The sequence below is a fragment of the Rana temporaria genome, chromosome 6, assembly GCF_905171775.1.
Source record: "Rana temporaria chromosome 6, aRanTem1.1, whole genome shotgun sequence".
Taxonomy (NCBI): Eukaryota; Metazoa; Chordata; class Amphibia; order Anura; family Ranidae; genus Rana; species Rana temporaria.
Window position 1 is genome coordinate 31,527,256 of NC_053494.1, and position 20,386 is coordinate 31,547,641.

General features: G+C 46.6%; 1 protein-coding gene across 5 annotated transcripts in view; it reads left to right on the plus strand.

Moving 5' to 3' along the window:
• RAB40C (RAB40C, member RAS oncogene family) overlaps window positions 1-20,386 on the plus strand; it is a 48,108-nt gene that overhangs the window by 18,021 nt on the left and 9,701 nt on the right. For all 5 annotated transcript variants that reach the window (XM_040356599.1, XM_040356595.1, XM_040356596.1 and 2 more), the window contains exon 2: window positions 2,642-2,941. In XM_040356599.1, coding sequence (XP_040212533.1) covers window positions 2,800-2,941 — 142 coding nt within the window. In that variant the 5' untranslated portion in view covers window positions 2,642-2,799. The remainder of the gene's footprint in view (window positions 1-2,641; window positions 2,942-20,386) is intronic.

The window sequence follows — 20,386 nt, forward strand, 5'->3', positions numbered from 1 at the left end:
AATTTGATTGGCTTTTTGCCGGAGTTGCACATTATGGGCTTTAAATGATGGGAATAAAAACAATTCAACGTGAAGCTTGGATTTTGTGGGGTCTTTTTTTTTTTTTTTTAAAGCATTGGCTTTTTGACTCCTGGGATTTGTCCAGACCTGTTTTGTTATCTTTTATGCCTTTTTGAATTCTGTTCTTATCTGTGTGATTAATTGTATCCCAGATGTGGTATGAGCACTCATAGGCTGGCAAAAAAATACACAGATATTGTTCCTCAAATGGAGATTTCACCATTATCCATTGTCAATATCATTACGTCATCATAATTCTGAAACTTTTTCCCAATGATGATTTATATTTAAATTGGTATTAAACTATTATATTGCAGCTTACATAATAATAATATTATTATTAATTAAAATTATTATTTATTATTATTAAATAAAAATAATATTCAGGATTTATATAGCGCCAACAGTTAAGCTGTACTTACAGGCTTCCGATGGTCGCATCCATCGCGTCACGATTTTCCGAAAGTAGCCGAACGTCGGGGTGCAGGCGCAGTATAGAGCCGCACCAACGTTCGGCTACTCGTGACGCGATGTATGCGGCCGTCGGAAGACTGTCAATCAAAATAGGAACGCCCAGTCCCGAAGACCATACCCGGAAGCGGCAGAGAAGATCGCTCTCTACAACGGTAAGTACTGCTTCGATTTTAAAACAACTAGCCGATTCCCCTAGACAAAATGAGCATCAATCTAAGGGTAACATTTTTTTTATGGGTGAACTCCCGCTTTAGAGTGATTGTAAAGTCTTAATGACAAACCTGTTATAATAACCTGCTCTGTGCAGTTGGTTTTGCACAGAGCAGCCCAGATCCTCTTCTCGGGTCTCAGCCAGCACCTGACATGTGTCCATTCAGACACAGAGCCCTGACCTGGCCCAACCACCTCTCTCCTCTGATTGGCCAACTGACTTTGACAGCCATGAGAAACAATCAGGAGGACAGTCCCAATTGGCTAAGACACTCGTGGACATCGCTGGAGAGAGGTGGGGCTCAGGTAGGTAATTAGGGGGGGTGCTGGGGAGGCTGCTACACACAGGTTTTTTATCTTGATGCATAGAATGCATTAAGATGGGAAAAAAAAACATCTGCCTTTACAACTCCTTTTTAAAGTGACTGGAAACTATCAAGTTGTAAGGGCCCTTCACGGGCGGATCCGTTTTTAGACACCCGCTTGCTCAGCGAGGATGGCGCCGTTCATCCCCGCTGAGCCGGCAGATGACAAGTCCGTCTCTCACACAGCAGAAACGGACCGTTAGATCAGTGTTTCTCAACTCCAGTCCTCAAGGCGCACCAACAGGTCATGTTTTCAGGATTTCCCTCAGATGAAACAGCTGTGGTAATTACTAAGGCAGTGAAACTGATTAAATCCCCTGTGCAAAATAATGGAAAGCCTGAAAACATGACCTGTTGGGGCGCCTTGAGGACTGGAGTTGAGAAACACTGCGTTAGATCTCCTGCTTTCCTCTATGGAGGATCGAATGAAAAAGGACCATAGAGTCTGTTTTCATCCAATCCGCCAGACGAATGGGAAAATAGGGTTCCCATCTGTCTGAATTTAGCGGGTCGGATGGAATGTCGGCGGACATGTCACCGCTGACATTCGTCGCTCCATAGAGATGTATGGCCTGGACATTAGGGGAGGTAAACCTTTCGGGGCTGAAGTGGTTAAAGTGGAGGTTCATCCTATAAAAAATTTCTAATACTGCATCCAGCCCAGTTGTGCATATAAAATGACACTGACCTTTTTTTTTTCCCGTAGATAGCGTTTAGCCGTGGAATTCACCGCGGCTTCCGGGTAGGGAATTCCGCGGGAGTGGGCGTTCCTATCGACATGCTATTTGATTGACATGCTTAACGACGGCGCACACAGCGCGTCACGACTTCCCGAAGGAACGTCGGCTCTATTCGGCGCCGTTGCGCAGGCGCCGAATAGAGCCGAGCTTCCTTCGGGAAGTCGTGACGCGCTGTGTGCGCCGTCGTTAAGCATGTCAATCAATTGGCATGTCGATAGAAACGCCCACTCCTGCGGGATTCCCTACCCGGAAGCCGCGGTGAATTCCACGGCTAAACGCTATCTACGGGGAAAAAAAAAAAAGGTCAGTGTCATTTTATATGCACAACTGGGCTGGATGCAGTGTTAGAATTTTTTTATAGGGTGAACCTCCACTTTAAGCACACGCTTGTAGAAAGGAATAGTAAATGGGGAACTGATGGAGCCACAACAAACACAACTACTCATTATTGGTCTCGGTTTCGATGCTCCTTTGTGCTCGGGAAAGGCGGATGTACTTTTGATTCTCCCTCTCACTTGCTAAAGCTGGATAGTAACTCTGACACTCCCTTTCTCATAACTATTTTCACTGGTCTAACTACAAGAGAAGATCACTTTGTAAATGGTTGGGTTTATCTGGGTTCCTTATATTGCGGTACAGACTGGTATGGATGGGATGCATTTGATTTGTCTGGATGGGAATATGCAGGATATTGAGAGATGGGTGTGTATGGCTTTGCTGTACTGTTTATGACGTGTAAATTGACAGCTTGTTCCTTTTTAGTGAAAGTTGTGGTTTTGTTTTATCTTGCAGGGATCGTCTCTCCACCCCGTCTCCCAGGAATATTTAAATGAGGCAGTAGAAGAGGAACATCCTATCTTTCTAACGCCCTTGGCATCGCTAACGAGCAGCATCTGGTTAAAGAAGCACCTTCAGGGGCCTGACATGCCTTTTACCTCCTGACAAGGAGTATGGGCACTCAGGGCAGCCCTGTGAAGAGCTACGATTACCTCCTGAAGTTCCTGCTGGTGGGGGACAGTGATGTCGGCAAGGGGGAAATCCTGGAGAGTCTGCAGGATGGCGCATCCGAATCTCCATACTCCTATAGTAACGGTGAGCAGCTGTTGTACTGAAAGCTATGTTATTGTCTTGTCAATTCCAAGCACCTGGTAATCCCCCATGGCACTGTTCAGTGAATGTCCCATTTCTTTGTCAGCCTGCCAAAAAAAGGCGCTCCATCTGAATAAAGGATGTATTGGGCCATCTGAGGCGACTCGTGCTTGAATTTCGAAATTTTGGCTGTACATGCATGCAGCTAAATTGGGTGATCCTTTTGTTCAGCGCAGCCTGCCAAGCTTCTGTGCCATGCTGTGGACAAAGTAAAAGGTTGCACAATGGCTGCGTACATGAGACGATCCTAACTGATTGATAATTGAGCATGTAAAAAATGGGCAAGCAAGGTCTTTACTTTCCATACACGTGCAGGAGGTCAGAAAGCTAGGTCTCGTATCTACTTTTCCTTTTCTTCACATGGCTGCCCAAAGTATAACTAACTTTTTTTTTTTTCGTTTTGGCCCCTTTTCACATTGGGGTGTCGGCGATAAAGCGCCACTATTTTTATTCACCGCTAGCGGCCGAAAAGGGGTTAAAACCACCCACAAAGCGCCGCTGCAGCAGCACTTTGCTGACGATATAGCTGCGGTGCCCATTCATTTCAGTGGGGGAGGAGCGGTGTGTTCACTGCTCCAAAGGTGCTCCTAGCAGGACTTTTTTTAGCGTCCTGCAAGCGCACCGCTCCAGTGTGAAAGCCCACAGGCTTTCACACTGGAGTGTGAGGAGCGGCTCTTTCAGGGCACTTTGCAGGCGCTATTTTTATCGTTTATAGCGCCTGCAAAGCGCCTCAGTGTGTGCAGAGGGATGAGATTGCGTAATAGTTTTTAACCACTTGCTTACTGGGCACTTATACCCCCTTCCTGCCCAGGCCAATTTCCAACTTTCAGCGCTGTCACTTTTTTGCATGACTATTGCACGGTCATGCTGCTCTGTACCTGTATTACGTTTTTATCATAAATTTTTTTTTTCTACACAAATGGAGCTTTTTGGTGGAATTTAATCATCACTGGGGTTTTTATTTTTTGTTAAAGAAACCTAAACTAAGTTTTGAAGAAAATTATTTTTTTTCATCGTTTTGTTACAACATTTTTTTTTTTTTTCTCCACTGATGAGTTGGCACTGGTGGAAAATGTTGGGACCGATGTGCCTTTTAACAGAAGCCGGCTACTGGTTTTCTTCTTATCAGCGTGAGGAGGAAAAAAAAAGCAAATAACCGGCTTCTATTTACTTCTGTGATCACCATTTATTAGCTGACAACTCATCAAGTGGTAAAGGGCCGCTGTGATTGGCCCTTTAGCCCGCTCTGTGATCAGCTGAGTTCGAAGGACCCGACGATCACAGAGTGCGATCCCGGAAGGATGTCTATAGACACCTTCCCAGGCACGGGAAGCCCATGCTGTAGCCGTCTTATATGGCTATAACGCGGGCGGAAAGTGATTAATTGCTGTCCGTGCCCCTGAAGGAGATTCACCCTTTCTGTTTTGTCCTGTTTACCATTATCATTGAAAGTTAAAGTAAAATTAAAATCCCATTTCTGTTAAAAAAAATTAAATTAAATTAAAATTTAAAATGTTTCCAGAAAAGTAATGGGGGTTAAATCTTCCAATAGGGACACTCATTCTGGTGACCTGGGGGTCCCCAAGGAATTTTCTTTAATTTGCAGGGATTTCCTTTCACTTCCTGTTTGGCTATGGGACAGGCATTGAGGGGAAATGGGACACAGATGGCAAAAAAAAAAGATGATGGAACTTTTTTTAACTTAAAATGTAATACTTGGCAGGTCGTTCTGACCCTTGCTGACACTAATTAGTGTTATGAACCTCAAGATTGCAGTGGCCTCTGTGTCAGATGGCAGCACTCCAGCTGGTTAAGAAGTATCTAATGGTAATTCTACCTGCTAGAACAGGGGTCTCCAACTGGGGGCCCTCCAGCTGTTGCGAAACTACAAGTCCAATGAGGCATTGCAAGGCTGACAGTTACAAGAATAATTCCCACAGGCAGAGGAATGATGAGACTTGTAGTTTTGCAACAGCTGGAGGGCCGCCCGTTTGAGACCCCTGTGCTAGAAGATCATTCCTGCCAATTTTGGAGCAATGCCTTTTTTAAAAAGGGTAGATTTACTAAAACGGGAGCACTCAGAATCTGGTGCAGCTGTGCATGGCAGCCAATCAGCTTCTAACTTCAGCTTGTCTAATTGAGCCTTAAAGCGGAAGTTAACCCTCCTTTTTTTTTTTTTTTTTTTTTTTTTTCCTGGGGGAAAAAATAAATAAAAACCTTGCAAGAGTGAGTCATAATGAGCTAGTATGCATAGCATTATGTGGCACTTGCCTGAAATCGAAGCGCTCCTTGTTCCCCTCTGACGCCATGTCCCCTCAGATCGTCTTCCGTGTATCGCCGCTCCGGTGCTGTGACTGGCCGGAGCAGCGATGACGTCGCTCCCGCACATGCGCGGTCCCGGCATTATTCTATTCAGAAATCCGACACACTCAGTGAGCCTGCGCCGTTGTCTACAGGGCGCATGCGCCGTAGACATCGGTGCTGTGTTTTCTGCAAATATCTCCTTAACCGTGTAGGTTAAGGAGATATTTCTTGCACCTACAGGTAAGCCTTAATCTAGGCTTACCTGTAGGTGCAAGTTGTCAGAAGTGGGTTTACAACCACTTTAAAGCGGGGGTTCACCCTAAAACTACTTTCTAGTATTACAATGTCCCGACACATTACAATACAATTATGCCTATTTGTTTTTTTTTTATGCTGTACATACCTCGGTACAGCTAGTTCACCCGCGGCTTCCGGGTTTCCAAATTCCGCGGGAGTGGGCGTTCCTAACTTGCTGGTGATTGACGTGATGCCCAAAAACGAGCTCCACCTGTCGAGTAAGCTGCGTCACGATTGCCGAAAGGAGCCGAACGGCGGTGCGCAGGCGCAGTATAGTGCCGACTCGCCGTTCAGCTTCTTTCAGCAATCATGACGCAGCTTATGCGATGGGGGGAGCTCGTTTTTGGTCATCACGTCAATCACCAGCAAGTTAGGAACGCCCACTCCCGCGGGATTCGCAACCCGGAAGCCGCGGGTGAACTAGCTGTACCGAGGTATGTACAGCATAAAAAAAAATAGGCATAATTGTATTGTAATGTGTCGGGACATTGTAATACTAGAAAGTAGTTTTAGGGTGAACCCCCGCTTTTAACAAAAAACCTGGAAGCCGATTTGTTTCTATGCAGATCTGCCCCAGATTTTGCACTCTCCGGTTTTACTAAATCAATCATGCCACACGCTCACGTGACAGAATTTTGGGTGGAAAAATGTAGAGATCATAGGCTTGGTCCACAAACTACCCATTGGACAGCACAACGGAGAATTCCTTTTTATGACGCCTCTGCGGTGGATGGCTGTTAGGGAAATGTATATCTAATGTTATACTGCCTGCAGACCCCAGAGAGTTCTTTCTATTGCTGTCCTTGTTGCTTTGCCTATGGGAATCGCCACCTTTGCTTCTATGGCGCCACCTTTGCTTCTATGGCACCACCTTTGCTTCTATGGCACCACCTTTGCTTCTATGGCACCACCTTTGCTTCTATGGCACCACCTTTGCTTCTATGGCACCACCTTTGCTTCTATGGCACCACCTTTGCTTCTATGGCACCACCTTTGCTTCTATGGCACCACCTTTGCTTCTATGGCACCACCTTTGCTTCTATGGCACCATCCTTTGCTTCTATGGCACCATCCTTTGCTTCTATGGCACCACCTTTGCTTCTATGGCACCATCCTTTGCTTCTATGGCACCATCCTTTGCTTCTATGGCACCATCCTTTGCTTCTATGGCACCACCTTTACAGGCTTTCCTTGCAAAGACTTTCTGCTGATCTCCAAGCTATTGCTGCTGCTATCGAGCCGGATTAGAAAAAGGTTCAATTTCCTTCTCAGGATTTGAGTCGCAGTGCAGCAGCTTCCCAATTCAAAAAACTGAAATGAAAGCGTATTAAAAGCAGACAAACAACTCCCGCTTTATCACTGCCAATCCTGGACTACTTGGCCCCGCAGAGCTTACAGGCTATGTATTTGTGTTCTTTAGGGCACTGCCCAATGCCCATGTAACTGACCAGATGTTTTGTGTCACATTGGATAGATAATTCATAGGAAACCTGTACTGTTGGTACAAACTGCTTTTGTTGTATTTTTATTTTTTTATTTTTTTTAGATACTAGTTTCTTGGCTGTATCTGTGTCTTAAAGGGGGAGTTCACTTTTAGGGACACCTGGTTAGAGAGGGGGTCATTTGATTCCTAGCTATTATGCTTACTAGTGTCTTCCATACTTTTTTACCCTATGTGATGTTTTTTTTTTTTTTTTGGTGACAGGGTCTCTTTAATGACGCATGCAAGGTCTAAATGACCCTTCACGTCTCCACTGAACGTAATTCAATGCACTGCTTTACATTCTTTCCCAGTGTTCTGTCAAGTTTTCCAACCCATCGCTTAACTTCCGTTTTATTAAAAACCATCAGTAATTGGAGTTTTTGATGAATTGGTGGTTGGACACAACACTGGAAACCGAATGGAGTCCGCTGCAGGATATTATGAGCGGAGATTCTTATTTTGCTTCGATACTAGCCAACAAAATGGCTGCCTCCGAGGCGGCGGACAACTTTGTCCTTGTTGTCAAAACAGCTCAGTCTTCCTGTACCGGACTCTATTGGGTTGTCGGTGCTGTGTCCAGCCACCAATTCGTCAAAATCTCAGATTACTAAGGTTTTAAATAAACCGAAAGTGACGTGGTTGGAGTTTCTGATGGGTTGGAGATATTGACAGAACACCAACTATGATGGTCACGTAAACGGTCACCGGGGACCCGCAAGTGATGTCCCAAGTCACTTCTGAGTCGGCAACAAGAAGGGGAAGAGCGCAGATGTGTGTCCGCTCTCCTCCCTCCTCTCTACCTGGTGGCACCTGCCATGCCGTTCTAGGGCCCGCGGATGGGCAAGCAGAACCCAGGCAACAGGAAGGGGAAGAGAGCAGATGTGTGTCCGCTCTCCTCCCCTCTACCTGGTGGCACCTGCCATGCCGTTCCTGGGCAAGCAGAACCCAGGAAACGGGAGGGGGCGCACGGGGTGTGTCGAGCATTCGGGGGGCAAACCAGGCGCCAGGACACTTATCTTGCTGCCAGGGATAACTGGCGCCTGGGATTTTTCAAGCCCTGATCTAGACTATATGCACCTGCCTTAGGGCAGGCACGTCGAACTGGTGTTTAATTGGTGTATGTGGCCCCCCAGTTTCTTCTTTGTGCCCCTCCGGTGTTTTTACGAAAATGTGTTTCTAGCTGATCTCCAGTACAGTGCCCTTTTTTACATTATTTTACAATTAAAAACGTCTTTATGGCACCTTTGTTACTTTGCACTCTTTTTGTAGGAGATAAGCAGGCCTGGCCACAGTAGATCTAATGCAGCCCCCTTGAAGATTTAGTCCTCTCCATTTGGCACCATGTATTATCAGAGTTTGACATGCCTGCTTTAGGGGATCAGGAAGGATTTGTCTTCCCTGTTGGAGCAATTTGGTTGCAGTAAGTTTAATTGCTAACTGTGTATGTACTGCGCTCATCCCAAAAACTGACATTCCTCTCCTCCCCTTTTTTTTTTTTGTTTTCTGAAAAATGGCTTGGGACTTCCCTATGGGATATGAGTCAGACCAGAGTTTTTCTAATGCAGTCATGCGATTGTACGGCCGTCATTGGCTGGCTGCGATCACGCCCAATGCTGTGCTGGCGACAGTGCTAGCTGGCCACAGAGAGGCGGCTATCATTTTATATTCACTTCTGTTTACTGCAAAAGCAAATCTTTTGTTTGTTACTGTGAAATGGAATTAATAGCGCATAAAGCGTAATCTGCACTGTCCCTAGATTAATCCTCATTGATTGCTGTGCTTTGCACCAAAAGATTTATTACAAATAAAAACCCCGGAAAAGCAGAAGTGTTGATGGCAGCTAATCTGATGCAATTCAATAATTTAACCTGTTCTTGCCCCATGCACCTATCCACCTTCTGTTCTAAAACAAAAATTCGAATAATTAAAATGTAAGAGATGTGTTTGCTTTTAACCACTTAAGACCCGGACCAATAAGCAGGTTAAGGACCCTTTTTGCAATTCGCCACTGCGTCGCTTTAACTGACAATTGCGCGGTCGTGCGACGTGGCTCCCAAACAAAATTGATGTTTTCGTTCCCCTCACAAATAGAGCTTTCTTTTGGTGATATTTGATCACCTCTGCGGTTTTTATTTTTTGCGCTATAAACAAAAATAGAGCAACAATTTTGAAAAAAAATGCAATATTTTTAACTTTTTGCTATAATAAATATCCCCAAAAAAATTATATAAAATGTTTTTTTTTTTTTTTTCCTCAGTTTATGCTGATACGTATTCTTCTACATATTTTTGGTAAAAAAACGCAATACGCGCAAAAGTTTATAGCGTCTACAAAATAGGGGATAGTTTTATGGCATTTTTAATTTAATTTTTTTTTCTACTAGTAATGGCGGCTTTTATTTTTATTTTTTTTTTCGTGACTGCAACATTATGGCGGACACTTTTGACACATTTTTGGGACCATTGTCATTTTCACAGCGAAAAGTGCTATAAAAATGCATTGTTTACTGTGAAAATGACAATGGCAGTGAAGGGGTTAACCACTAGGGGGCTCTAAGGGGTTAAGTGTGCCCTAAGGGAGTGATTCTTGCTGTAGGGGGGCTGGACGTGTGACGTCACTGATCGTCGTTCCCTATATCAGGGAACAGACGATCAGTGACACTGCCACAGAGAAGAACAGGGAAGGTGTCCCGCGGTCACGGAGCTTCGGACCAGGTCGCGAGCGCATGCCGGTGACCCACGGCTGGCCTCTTAAAGGCTACGTGCCTGTGCCCAGTCGTGCCATTCTGCCGACGTATATCGGCGTTAGGCGGTCCTTAAGTGGTTAAATAGTCTTGTACTATCCTTTTTCATTTAAACACATTGCAAACTTGGACTACTAAAGCCTGGCACATAAAGAAATGAATGAGCAGACGCTAGCTTTAATAAAAAATTGTATGTCAAAAACAATGGCTATGCAGCTGCATTTATATGCAAATCTTCTATTTTCCTGAACAAGTTGTTTCTTCCCATCCCTCCCTCTTCCATATCCTCATTGGTTTTAAAAAGCAACAGCAGAAAAAGGGCCCAAAAATTACCGTTTTTTGCTTATTCTGCATGTGTTCTGGAACTTCATAGCAGTAACAGGTTTACTTTAAAGCTGAATTGAACCCATTGATTTAATGATTTCCAATGTAGTTCAAGGAATGCCATGAATTATATCTGTCAGTTGCTTGTGCTCTCCACTGTCAAGCAATCAAATGGTTTGCGTTCTACCTGATCGCATGCATAGCACCAAAGCAACAACAGATCAATAACGGGCTAAGATGGCAGCTTTCTTGGCTGTAAAGGATAGAAGGGTTTAGATTCACCTGAAAGTAAGAACTTCATCAGAAAATGAAGTCCTGTTGGATCACTTCAGGCTGGCCCCTTTTGCGGGTATAGCTATGTGAAACTATGCTGTGTCGCCCTGCTTTGCACATGCTCGCTTGCTCTCAATTTTAGGCACTGCCAAGTTTGTAGAGGCCAATCTGACAGCCTTAAAGCAGAAGTGGAGCACCAGCCTCCTTCAGAAAAAAATAAGTCAGCAGCTACAAATACTGTAGCTGCTGACTTTTAATATTAGGACACTTACCTGTCCACGAATCCAGCAGTGTCTTCACACCAGCCGATTTTTTTTTTTTTAATCCTTTGACGGGTGCTGCCGCCGCCATCATCTCCACTGCATGGAGGAAACGCGCCGTGCTTTGAGCTGCCAGGCGGCGGGGGAAGGAGGAGGAGGGGGGGTGCAAGCTTCCTGCTGACTTCGGGGCAAAATCAGCCAGAAGTGGTAGGCGGGTACCTGTCAATCGTGGAGCTCCACCTTCAACCCTCCTATCTTTTACAGCCAAGAAAGCTGCTTCTGTATCATGTGATCAGCTATGACACAAGCCATTTGATGGGTTGAGGGCACAAGCAAATGTGAGTTATGAATCCCATCATTCAAGGAATGTAACTGTTTTGTGAAACTGGTAAATCGTTGGGTTTAGTTCCGCTTAATGATTTACTGCTATTCAGGGGCTCTGGGCTTCAGCAAAAAGAAACAGAAGAAATGCTGGACACAATTTACAGCACATACAATTCCGCCAAAATGAGGATGTTCCCTGCTAATGAACAATTTTTTTTTTCCAAGTTGTTTTGGGTAAAGTTCTACTTTAAAGCGGGAGTTCACCCATTTATTTAATTGTTGCCCTTTTCCCCTTAGATGGATGCTCGTTTGGTCTTAGGGAATCGGCTATTTGTTTTAAAATATGATCCGTACTTACCCGTTTTCGACATGCATCTTCTTCCGTCGCTTCCGGGTATGGGTCTTCGGGAGCGGGCGTTCCTTCTTGATTGACAGTCTTCCGAGAGGCTTCCGACGGTCGCATCCATCGCGTCACTCGTAGCCGAAAGAAGCCGAACGTCGGTGCGGCTCTATACTGCGCCTGCGCACCGACGTTCGGCTTCTTTCGGAAAATCGTAACGCGATGGATGCGACCGTCGGAAGCCTCTCGGAAGACTGTCAATCAAGAAGGAACGCCCATTCCCGCAGCCCATACCCGGAAGCGACGTAGAGTACGTCATATTTTAAAACCAATAGCCAATTCCCCTAGACAAAACGAGCATCCATCTAAGGGGAAAATGTGCTCTCTAACGGTGAACCTCCGCTTTAAGCTGTCTGTAGACCTAATGACAGTTGCCGGATATATTTGCATCAGGTAAAAAACTTGTGTCTACAGCAGTGACAAATGCCGACCACTCTTGGGTGGGTAAGGCTCCATTCACAAAATTTCCTAAAGGGCCATTGTACAGCAAAGTAAACTACGTGTACCTGGGATTGGGCTCCCAGCTGTTCTGTTTAGTGACAGCTGATCAACCAGGACAACTGAATGACAGGCTGAAAAGAGTTGGGGCATTCTGGCTGTAAGCATTTATCTACACATCCAGCAGTTGACTGCGGTTAGGGACAGATGTCTTCTCTGAATGCAGACAGGTTGCAACCTTGGGCAGATCGCGGTCTCTGACAGCAGGTAACTACTGGATGTGCAGGGAAATGTTTACAGCTGCAGACATCCCCCAACTCTTTCCAGTCTGTCGTTCCATTGTACAGGTTGAGCAGCCCCTGCTGATCGGAAGACCTCGATTCCCGGCTGCAGGTATACTTGCTTTTTTCGTTATCATGCACATCTAAAATTCTGTACATTATAGGGCAAAAGGTGTCTTCATCTGCATTATGATAGGGTTATGCTGCCACCTTCGGGTGTATGGACACTGGCATAACCCCTCCCCATGGGGCATGGCTTCAGTTTTCTTGCTAGTGTCTTAGGTTTTAAACTGAAGGGCCTCCCTGTGACGGTTCAGGAAGAGAAGGCGATGGCTGTGATGTACATTAATCATCAAGGAGGCGGAAGAAGCGGATCTCATGCGCTCTTTTGCAGAGCTCCGTTTTCCTGTGCTGCCGGTGACTTGTCCTTAGGGTTCCCCCAACGGGGAACTTCCTTCAAGGACAGCGCAGGCGCAAACTTGCCGACGGAAATCTCCGAACCTCGCCCTGCATCCAGGCTCATTCTTTAACATCCCAGTGGATTGGAGGATGTTAAAAAAAGAGCCAGGAGGCCGACTGGCCACTTTCCTTGAAATCCACGTCGCCCTGGATGCCGGCCGAGGTTCGGAGATTTCCGTCGGCAAGTTTGCGCTTGGGTAGTCCTTGAAGGAACTTTTCCGTTAGCCGGAACCATCTCGGCTGAGCACATTGCGCTTGCGCAGGAACTTTCACGATAGCCGGAACCAGCTCGGCAGATCACCGGCTGTCAACATATCAGGTGTGGCAATTGACAAGCATATTTCCTCATCTGTCAATAACTGCCTCCGGGAGAGTGGGCTCTTTACACAGAGGTGTTCGAAGAGCTCTGCTGACAGTGGGGAAGCCCTAGATGTGGATTTTCTGGCGTTCTGGTTCAATGAGAAACTGAACACGTTTGTCTAATATATGCCTTCCTGCTGCTGAAGCTTCTACCTCATCTGCTTTGCAGGATTTGAGTGGAAGGTATTCTGGTGTTTTCTGATTGCCCTGGCCGATCCCCGGAAAACTTCATACTCTAATATTGTGAACATGTCGATAGACTACACTCGGACCCATCCGGATCCATTTGACCTACTGATGTAAGGTCCGGTCTTCCATTCCTTTACAATCGTAGGCTTTAATGGCATTGCTATTGCAGCCAGATCCTAAGGCACTGGGGTGTCTGATTCAGTCCTTCCTACCTTGTGGAAGGTGACTTCTAGGAAGATTTACAGAAAGACCTGGAAGTCTTATTTTGCCTGGTGTATGGCTCAGGTTTTCACCCTCTCATGTATGTTGTTGGCTCCGTCCTGTCACTTTTTTCGATCTGGTATTGATTTGAAACTGGCTTTAAGTACAAGCAAAAGTCAAATTGCATATAAACAATTAGGGCAGCTGCACTAACCAGTATCTTGTGAAAACCATCATAAGTGCAATGTATTCAAAAAGTGGTAAGAGTCCAAAATAAGGTGCAAATTAAATTGACATGAAGTGCGGAAAATTATTAGATGAAAAAGTGACTGTGCTTGGTGCTTAATGTCTACTGATCAGCCTCTTGTAAGGTTTCATCATCCACACCACTGGTACGCTCCTTAAAGCGGAGTTCCACCCAAAAATGGAACTTCCGCTTTTCAGAACCCTCTTCCCGGGTATTGACTCCCCTTCGCATCAAATGCACTGCTCCCAGGAGATAGCGGGGACCAGTGAGTGCGCGATGCGCATGCGCAGTAGGGAACCGGGCAGTGAAGCCGCAACGCTTCACTTCCCGATTCCCTCACCGAGGATGGCGGCGGGGGCAGCCGAGAGACGAGCGATTGCTCGGCTTCGGATACGGACATCGCTGGACTCCAGGACAGCTCAGTGTCCATTTATTAAAAGTCAGCAGCTGCAGTATTTGTAGCTGCTGGCTTTTAATAATTTTTTTTTTTTTTTCGCGGGAACTCTTTAAACATAAGGAAGAGACCAAAGAATTTCGTAGAGTAATACTCTTAAAACGTCCTCTCATAGGCTAGTGCCTCACCTGGCACTCAAAATTATCAGCCGTCAGTGTTAGAAATACCGCAGGTTCCGATCCCTGCTGGAGCCAATGTGCATTCCACCAAGCGGAAATTGCGTAATGCTGTGCATCCCCCCCCCCCCTGCGCGTTTTGTCACCAGTAGGCGTGGATAACTGCGTCTCTTCCGCAATTTATATAGAGCTGCCTGCTTCTTAATTGAGCAACAAAATTTTTATATAAGAAACCTTTTAATTAACAAATCAACATTGCACTGATAATTTATGATGGGTTTGCACAAGATACTGGTTAGTGCAGCTGTTCCTCTTCTCCATGCACCACAGTAGGAAGCCACTCGCCGCTCTTCCTTGTGGTTTATTTGGTTAGAAGCGCCTTTTGCATCCCCTCTTCATTTATTAATCACGTACCCTCGGCTGCTGCTGACTGTTTAGCACCTTGATTTGCCTCAGGACACTTGTACATTATGTCTGCAGCCCCCTTGGGGAATGTTCACAGCTGCCATTAATACCCAGATTTAGTAACTGTCGGTGTGTACAGATAAGAGACTCGCTGTGACATACTAGAGAGAAAAAAAGCATGGGAGGGGACGTGTGTGCTCATGGTTTACAGCGGTGATATGCAATTAGCGGACCTCCAGCTGTTGCAAAACTACAAGTCCCATCATGCCTCTGCCACTGGAATTCATGCTTGTGGCTGTCAGAGTCTTGCTATGCCTCATGGGATTTGTAGTTCTGCAACAGCTGGAGGTCCGCTAATTGCATATCCCTGGTTTACAGCAACAAATATTGGTGGGAACCTGCCTAGTTTGGTAGACTCCTAACTGAAGATAATTTGTGCCCCCAAAAAAGGGACAAACCTAGCAGAGATGGAAGAAATAGACATTTTCTTCCTAAGGCCCCTTTCACACTGGGGCGTTTTTTTGAGCGAAGCCTCATCTGCAATCCCAATGTGCTGGTAAAGCACCGCTAAGACCCTAAAGTTTTAGGGCGTTTTTGCAGTGCAATCAATTCATTTCAATGGAGAGGGGCGTTTTTGGAGCGTTTTTCAGCGCTCCAAAGATGCTGCTTGCAGGACTCGGTGTGAAAGGGTCCATTGAGATGCATGGAGAGCGTTTTATGAGCGCTATTTTTAACGCTAAAACGCGGTAAAAGCTCTTTCAATGTGGAAGGGGTCTAAGGCCCCCCGTACACACGACCGAACATGTCCGGGCATGTTCGGTCGTGTGTATGGCCGATCGGACAGGTTTCCAGCGGACACTTGTCCAGCCGACCGTTTTCTGTTTGATGGTGTGTACAACCATCAGACAGAAATCCGGCAGCGGACTGTCCACTGAAAACGGTCCGGCGGACCTTTTTCAGCGGACAGTCCGTCCGTGTGTACGAGGCCTTATAGGTAAAGGTTGATCCAGGGAAAATCCGATTTGCCTCTCGGGAGATCAGAAGGAATTTCTTCTCAAAAAAAAAAAAAAAGAATGGGCGCACCAGCCTAGTGCATTAGAGCCGGTTCACACTGGGGCGACTCGTCAGGCGACTCAGCCATCTGACAGGTTGCGTCCCATTGTATTCAATAGAACCGTTCTAATAGGAGCGACGCAAGTTGCTCCGACTTAGAAAAAGGTTCTTGTACGACTTCGGGGGCGACTTGCATTGACTTCTATACAGAAGTCGTCATTTTGCAAGTCGCCTCTGAAGTCGTCTTCAGGACGCCTTGCCGAGTCGCCCCCGAAGTCATGCCGCCCCAGTGTGAACCGGCTCGTATTCTTTCGGGTAGATTTTATTAGAAAAGATAAATTAAAAACTACTCACAAGTGTAGCTGAAAGGTTCACAATAATCAGTTTCCTCAAGTAGCGGCAATAAGTCTAGCCTAAAAACTCTCCAAATGGTCATAGAGGATGTGATGAGGGCCACTGCTGGCTGACATGTTTCGAAGGACAACCTTCTTCCTCAGAGCCCAGCCGTTCAAAATTTCCTTTTTTCTTTTTTTTCTTTTTTTTCTCCTTCCTTCCTTCACATTTATTGCTAGGATACCCCTATCCCTGAAGGGCAGCAAGGCCTGTGACATGTACCATGAAGATCTTTTAACTGTCTGGTAATGCACAGGAGTGTTTTGTTTTCTGATATCAAAATCTTTTTTTTTTTTTTTTTTTTCTTTTTTTCCCCTGCTGTAGCAAATTGGAGCATGCTTTGCTGGGTTTTTCATCTTCCTCTGGATCAACATTTATTTTTTTACTAGATGGACTTTTTTTTTTCCAACCTGAATATTTATATAACTATGTACTGTACATATTGCTGATGGTTAATCTTTGCGATGCTGCTGCAGAGAAGGTTTCATCAGCCCGGAGTATCATCTTTCCCAGGGTTGTCGGATTGTATTACAGCACACAAGGGGGTCCACAGGGAAAGCCATTTGCTGGATTAGAAATACTGGATCGGCCCCTAATGGCTTTGGGGAATTGGCTGAGAGAGCGGCGAATGCATTATTCCATCTTATTACAGGGATGTTCTTGTATGGAGAACACATCTATCAGGCTGTTAAAATATCATTTCTACGTTGTTGGCGTATCGATTTGGACAGAACTAGAAAGAAATGGTGTATTTGAAACACATTCACAACCGCAGCACTTGTCTGTGGTTACAACAGATACATGCAGGATTTATCTATATCCAAAATATGAAAACGCTGCTTTCAGGATTGATGTGGCAAGCTTTGTATTGAGGCTTTTAGGTGGGTAGATGGAGCGTGGTTTTAGGTATATTTTAGCTTATGAATTTGAGAGTCTTCTGAAACCGTGCCTCCCACTGGTGCCAGGGATGGGGCACCGTGCCTCCCACTGGTGCCAGGGATGGGGCACCGTGCCTCCCACTGGTGCCAGGGATGGGGCACCGTGCCTCCCACTGGTGCCAGGGATGGGGCACCGTGCCTCCCACTGGTGCCAGGGATGGGGCACCGTGCCTCCCACTGGTGCCAGGGATGGGGCACCGTGCCTCCCACTGGTGCCAGGGATGGGGCACCGTGCCTCCCACTGGTGCCAGGGATGGGGCACCGTGCCTCCCACTGGTGCCAGGGATGGGGCACCGTGCCTCCCACTGGTGCCAGGGATGGGGCACCGTGCCTCCCACTGGTGCCAGGGATGGGGCACCGTGCCTCCCACTGGTGCCAGGGATGGGGCACCGTGCCTCCCACTGGTGCCAGGGATGGGGCACCGTGCCTCCCACTGGTGCCAGGGATGGGGCTCCGTCCCTCCCACTGGTGCCAGGGATGGGGCTCCGTCCCTCCCACTGGTGCCAGGGATGGGGCTCCGTCCCTCTAAGGTCTGAATGACAATAACTTGGCCCTTTGTTTAAAATTTTTAGGACCTCTGGTCTAGGGGTTTTTGAGAACTGAGATATACATACCCAATCCTCCAATGCTCCCCGCACAAGACCAGTGCCTGTGACTTCTATCGCCCCAACTTACTTAAACACCACACTACCACCCCAATATCACCCCCTCCCCCATGGTCTTGTGCAGTGGACTGTTCCTAACGTCTTCCTGCCCATAGATTTGCTCTGGAAGTAAGGATATCAGGAATAGTCCACTGCTGGATCATGGGGGAGTGCCGTTTGCCAGTGGAGCTGAGGAGGATCGGGTGAGTATATAGCTTTCTCCTTTCGTGGGACAAGTTGTACAAGTGTGAAAGGGGCCTAAGGCAGGCAGTGTGGTGCTGGCCAGATCACCAGATAAAATATAGGAGGAAAAAAAGGCTTAAAAAATAAAACGAATGCAGCCCCACATTTTGAGGATTGGTAAACTGTAATATATATAGTAATACCGCTTTAAGTTTTAGCTTTGTATATATGCTGCTATATATAGAGTAGAGATCGGGTACCATGTACGGGGTGGGCAGCTCCTCGTCAATCGATTTGTGTTGTGGATCTCGGTGTAACTGCTCGGCAGCGCTCTGAAACTGTTTGTACTCTTTAAATAATTGATGATAACCATAATGTAAGGAAGCCAGCCGTGCGTGTACAGCGGGAAACAGGAAAGCTCGCCATTTATTAATAGCAGGAAAGTGTTTGTCTTTCAAGAGCCCTTCATCAAGTTTTCACCCGTCTATAATGTAAATAGAATGAAATCCGCTTGGTAATCCTGACGGTAAGCTGGAGGCAGAATGACAATACAAGAATGTGAGGGAATAGGGCTGATTATAATAACTTTGGATAAGGTAACTCAAGTCTTCTGTAAATGAACATGAATTACAGAAATCTTGTTAACCCTGACCACCCGTTCTTCCTGTTGGGTTAGGGAAACAACAATGTATTTTCAGTGATTGTTGGCAACTAATTTAATTTAACCAGTCTGAATTGGCACAAGTTCTTTAACCCATACTCTGATTCCCATTTACACTAGGAACTGCATGTGAGAATCGCACAGGATCACATTGCGTGTTACTATGCGATTCACATGCAGTTCTGTGCAGTGTGACCTCAGCCTATTCAATTTGATTTGGGTGAAACGGCACCTGAAGTAATGCATTCACTACTTTTAGAAAAGCAACTGGATTGCATGGTACATTTGTATCGTGCAATCCAGTGAGAGCAAACGCACAGTTTGTGACCTGCGTTTGGGGCCCACAATATCCGGGCGCCAGATCGCAATTGTGACCTGGTGCCCGCCGGTAATTGAGGCAGCGGCCTACAAGGCCGCGAAGCCATGGCCTCAATTACCGGCCGCCGCGGGCCCGCCGCAATCGCCACAGGATCCTGTGCCTCCGTGCGCCCCCGCCGCACGAACGTTGCGGGCCCCTGACGGCCGGTAATTGAGGCCGCGGCCTTGTGAAGTCCCAAGCTCTTCCTTCTGTCAGCTGGCGCCATCTGGTGACGGCCGTTGGCATTACAAGTTAAACAGCAATTCTAATATGCCATTTTTCACTATTTTCACTGCCATCTCCTTCCCTCTAATTAGAACCCCCAAACATTATATAGATTTTTTTATTCTAACACCCTAGAGAATAAAATGGCGATCGTTGCAATACTTTCTGTCACACCGTATTTGTGTAGCGGTCTTACAAGCGCACTTTTTTGGGGAAAAAAATTACACTTTTTATAATTAAAAAATAAGAACAGTAAAGTTATCCCAATTTTTTTTAATATTGTGAAAGATAATGTTACGCCGAGTAAATTGATACCCAACATGTCACGCTTCAAAATTGCGTCCCCTCGTGGAATGCCCACAAACTTTTACCCTTTAAAATCTCCATAGGCGACGTTTAAAAAAAATCTACAGGTTGCATGTTTTGAGTTAGAGGAGATCTAGGGCTAGAATTGCTCTCGCTCTAACGATGGCGGCGATACCTCACATGTGTGGTTTGAATACCGTTTACATATGCGGGCGCTACGCACTTATGCGTTCGCTTCTGCGCGCAAGCTCGTCGGGACGGGGCGCGTTTTATGGCTCCTAACTTTTTTAGCTGGCTCCTAGATTCCAAGCAAATTTGTCAAACCCTGGTTTTGGGTGTCGTTAACGTTGCACTGACACTCGCTGTAGCCCAACTCCAGGCAAAAGTTTTCCCTCCCACTGATGCCAGGGGTGGGGGGCACCATCCCTCCCACTGACGCCAGGGGTGGGGGGGCACCATCCCTCCCACTGACGCCAGGGGTGGGGGGGCACCATCCCTCCCACTGACGCCAGGGGGGGGGGGGCACCATCCCTCCCACTGACGCCAGGGGTGGGGGGGCACCATCCCTCCCACTGACGCCAGGGGTGGGGGGGCACCATCCCTCCCACTGACGCCAGGGGTGGGGGGGCACCATCCCTCCCACTGACGCCAGGGGTGGGGGGGCACCATCCCTCCCACTGACTCCTCTAAGGTCTGAATGACAATGAGACCTGAGAGGCACCTCCAAAAAAAAAAAAAAAACGGCAAGACAAATGCATTGCATACTAGCTCATTGTTATATACTTGCCTTAGAACAAGGCCCTGGATCCCCGCGCCAGCACACCGCTAAAATGGCCGACATGTTTCCTGGCGATACTTCCAGGTTCGCGGCCCTGGCATTCTAATTAGCCAGAGTCGCAATTACGTCACTCCCACGCATGCACACACAAGCCACTTGTCACGGCACGGGCCCTGAAGAAACTGCACAAGCAGGCCGGTCCTTCAGTGCGCATGCGTGGATGACGTCGGCGCCAAAGTTTACAGTAAATATCTCCTAAACGGTGCAAGGTAAGCCTCATTATAGACTTAC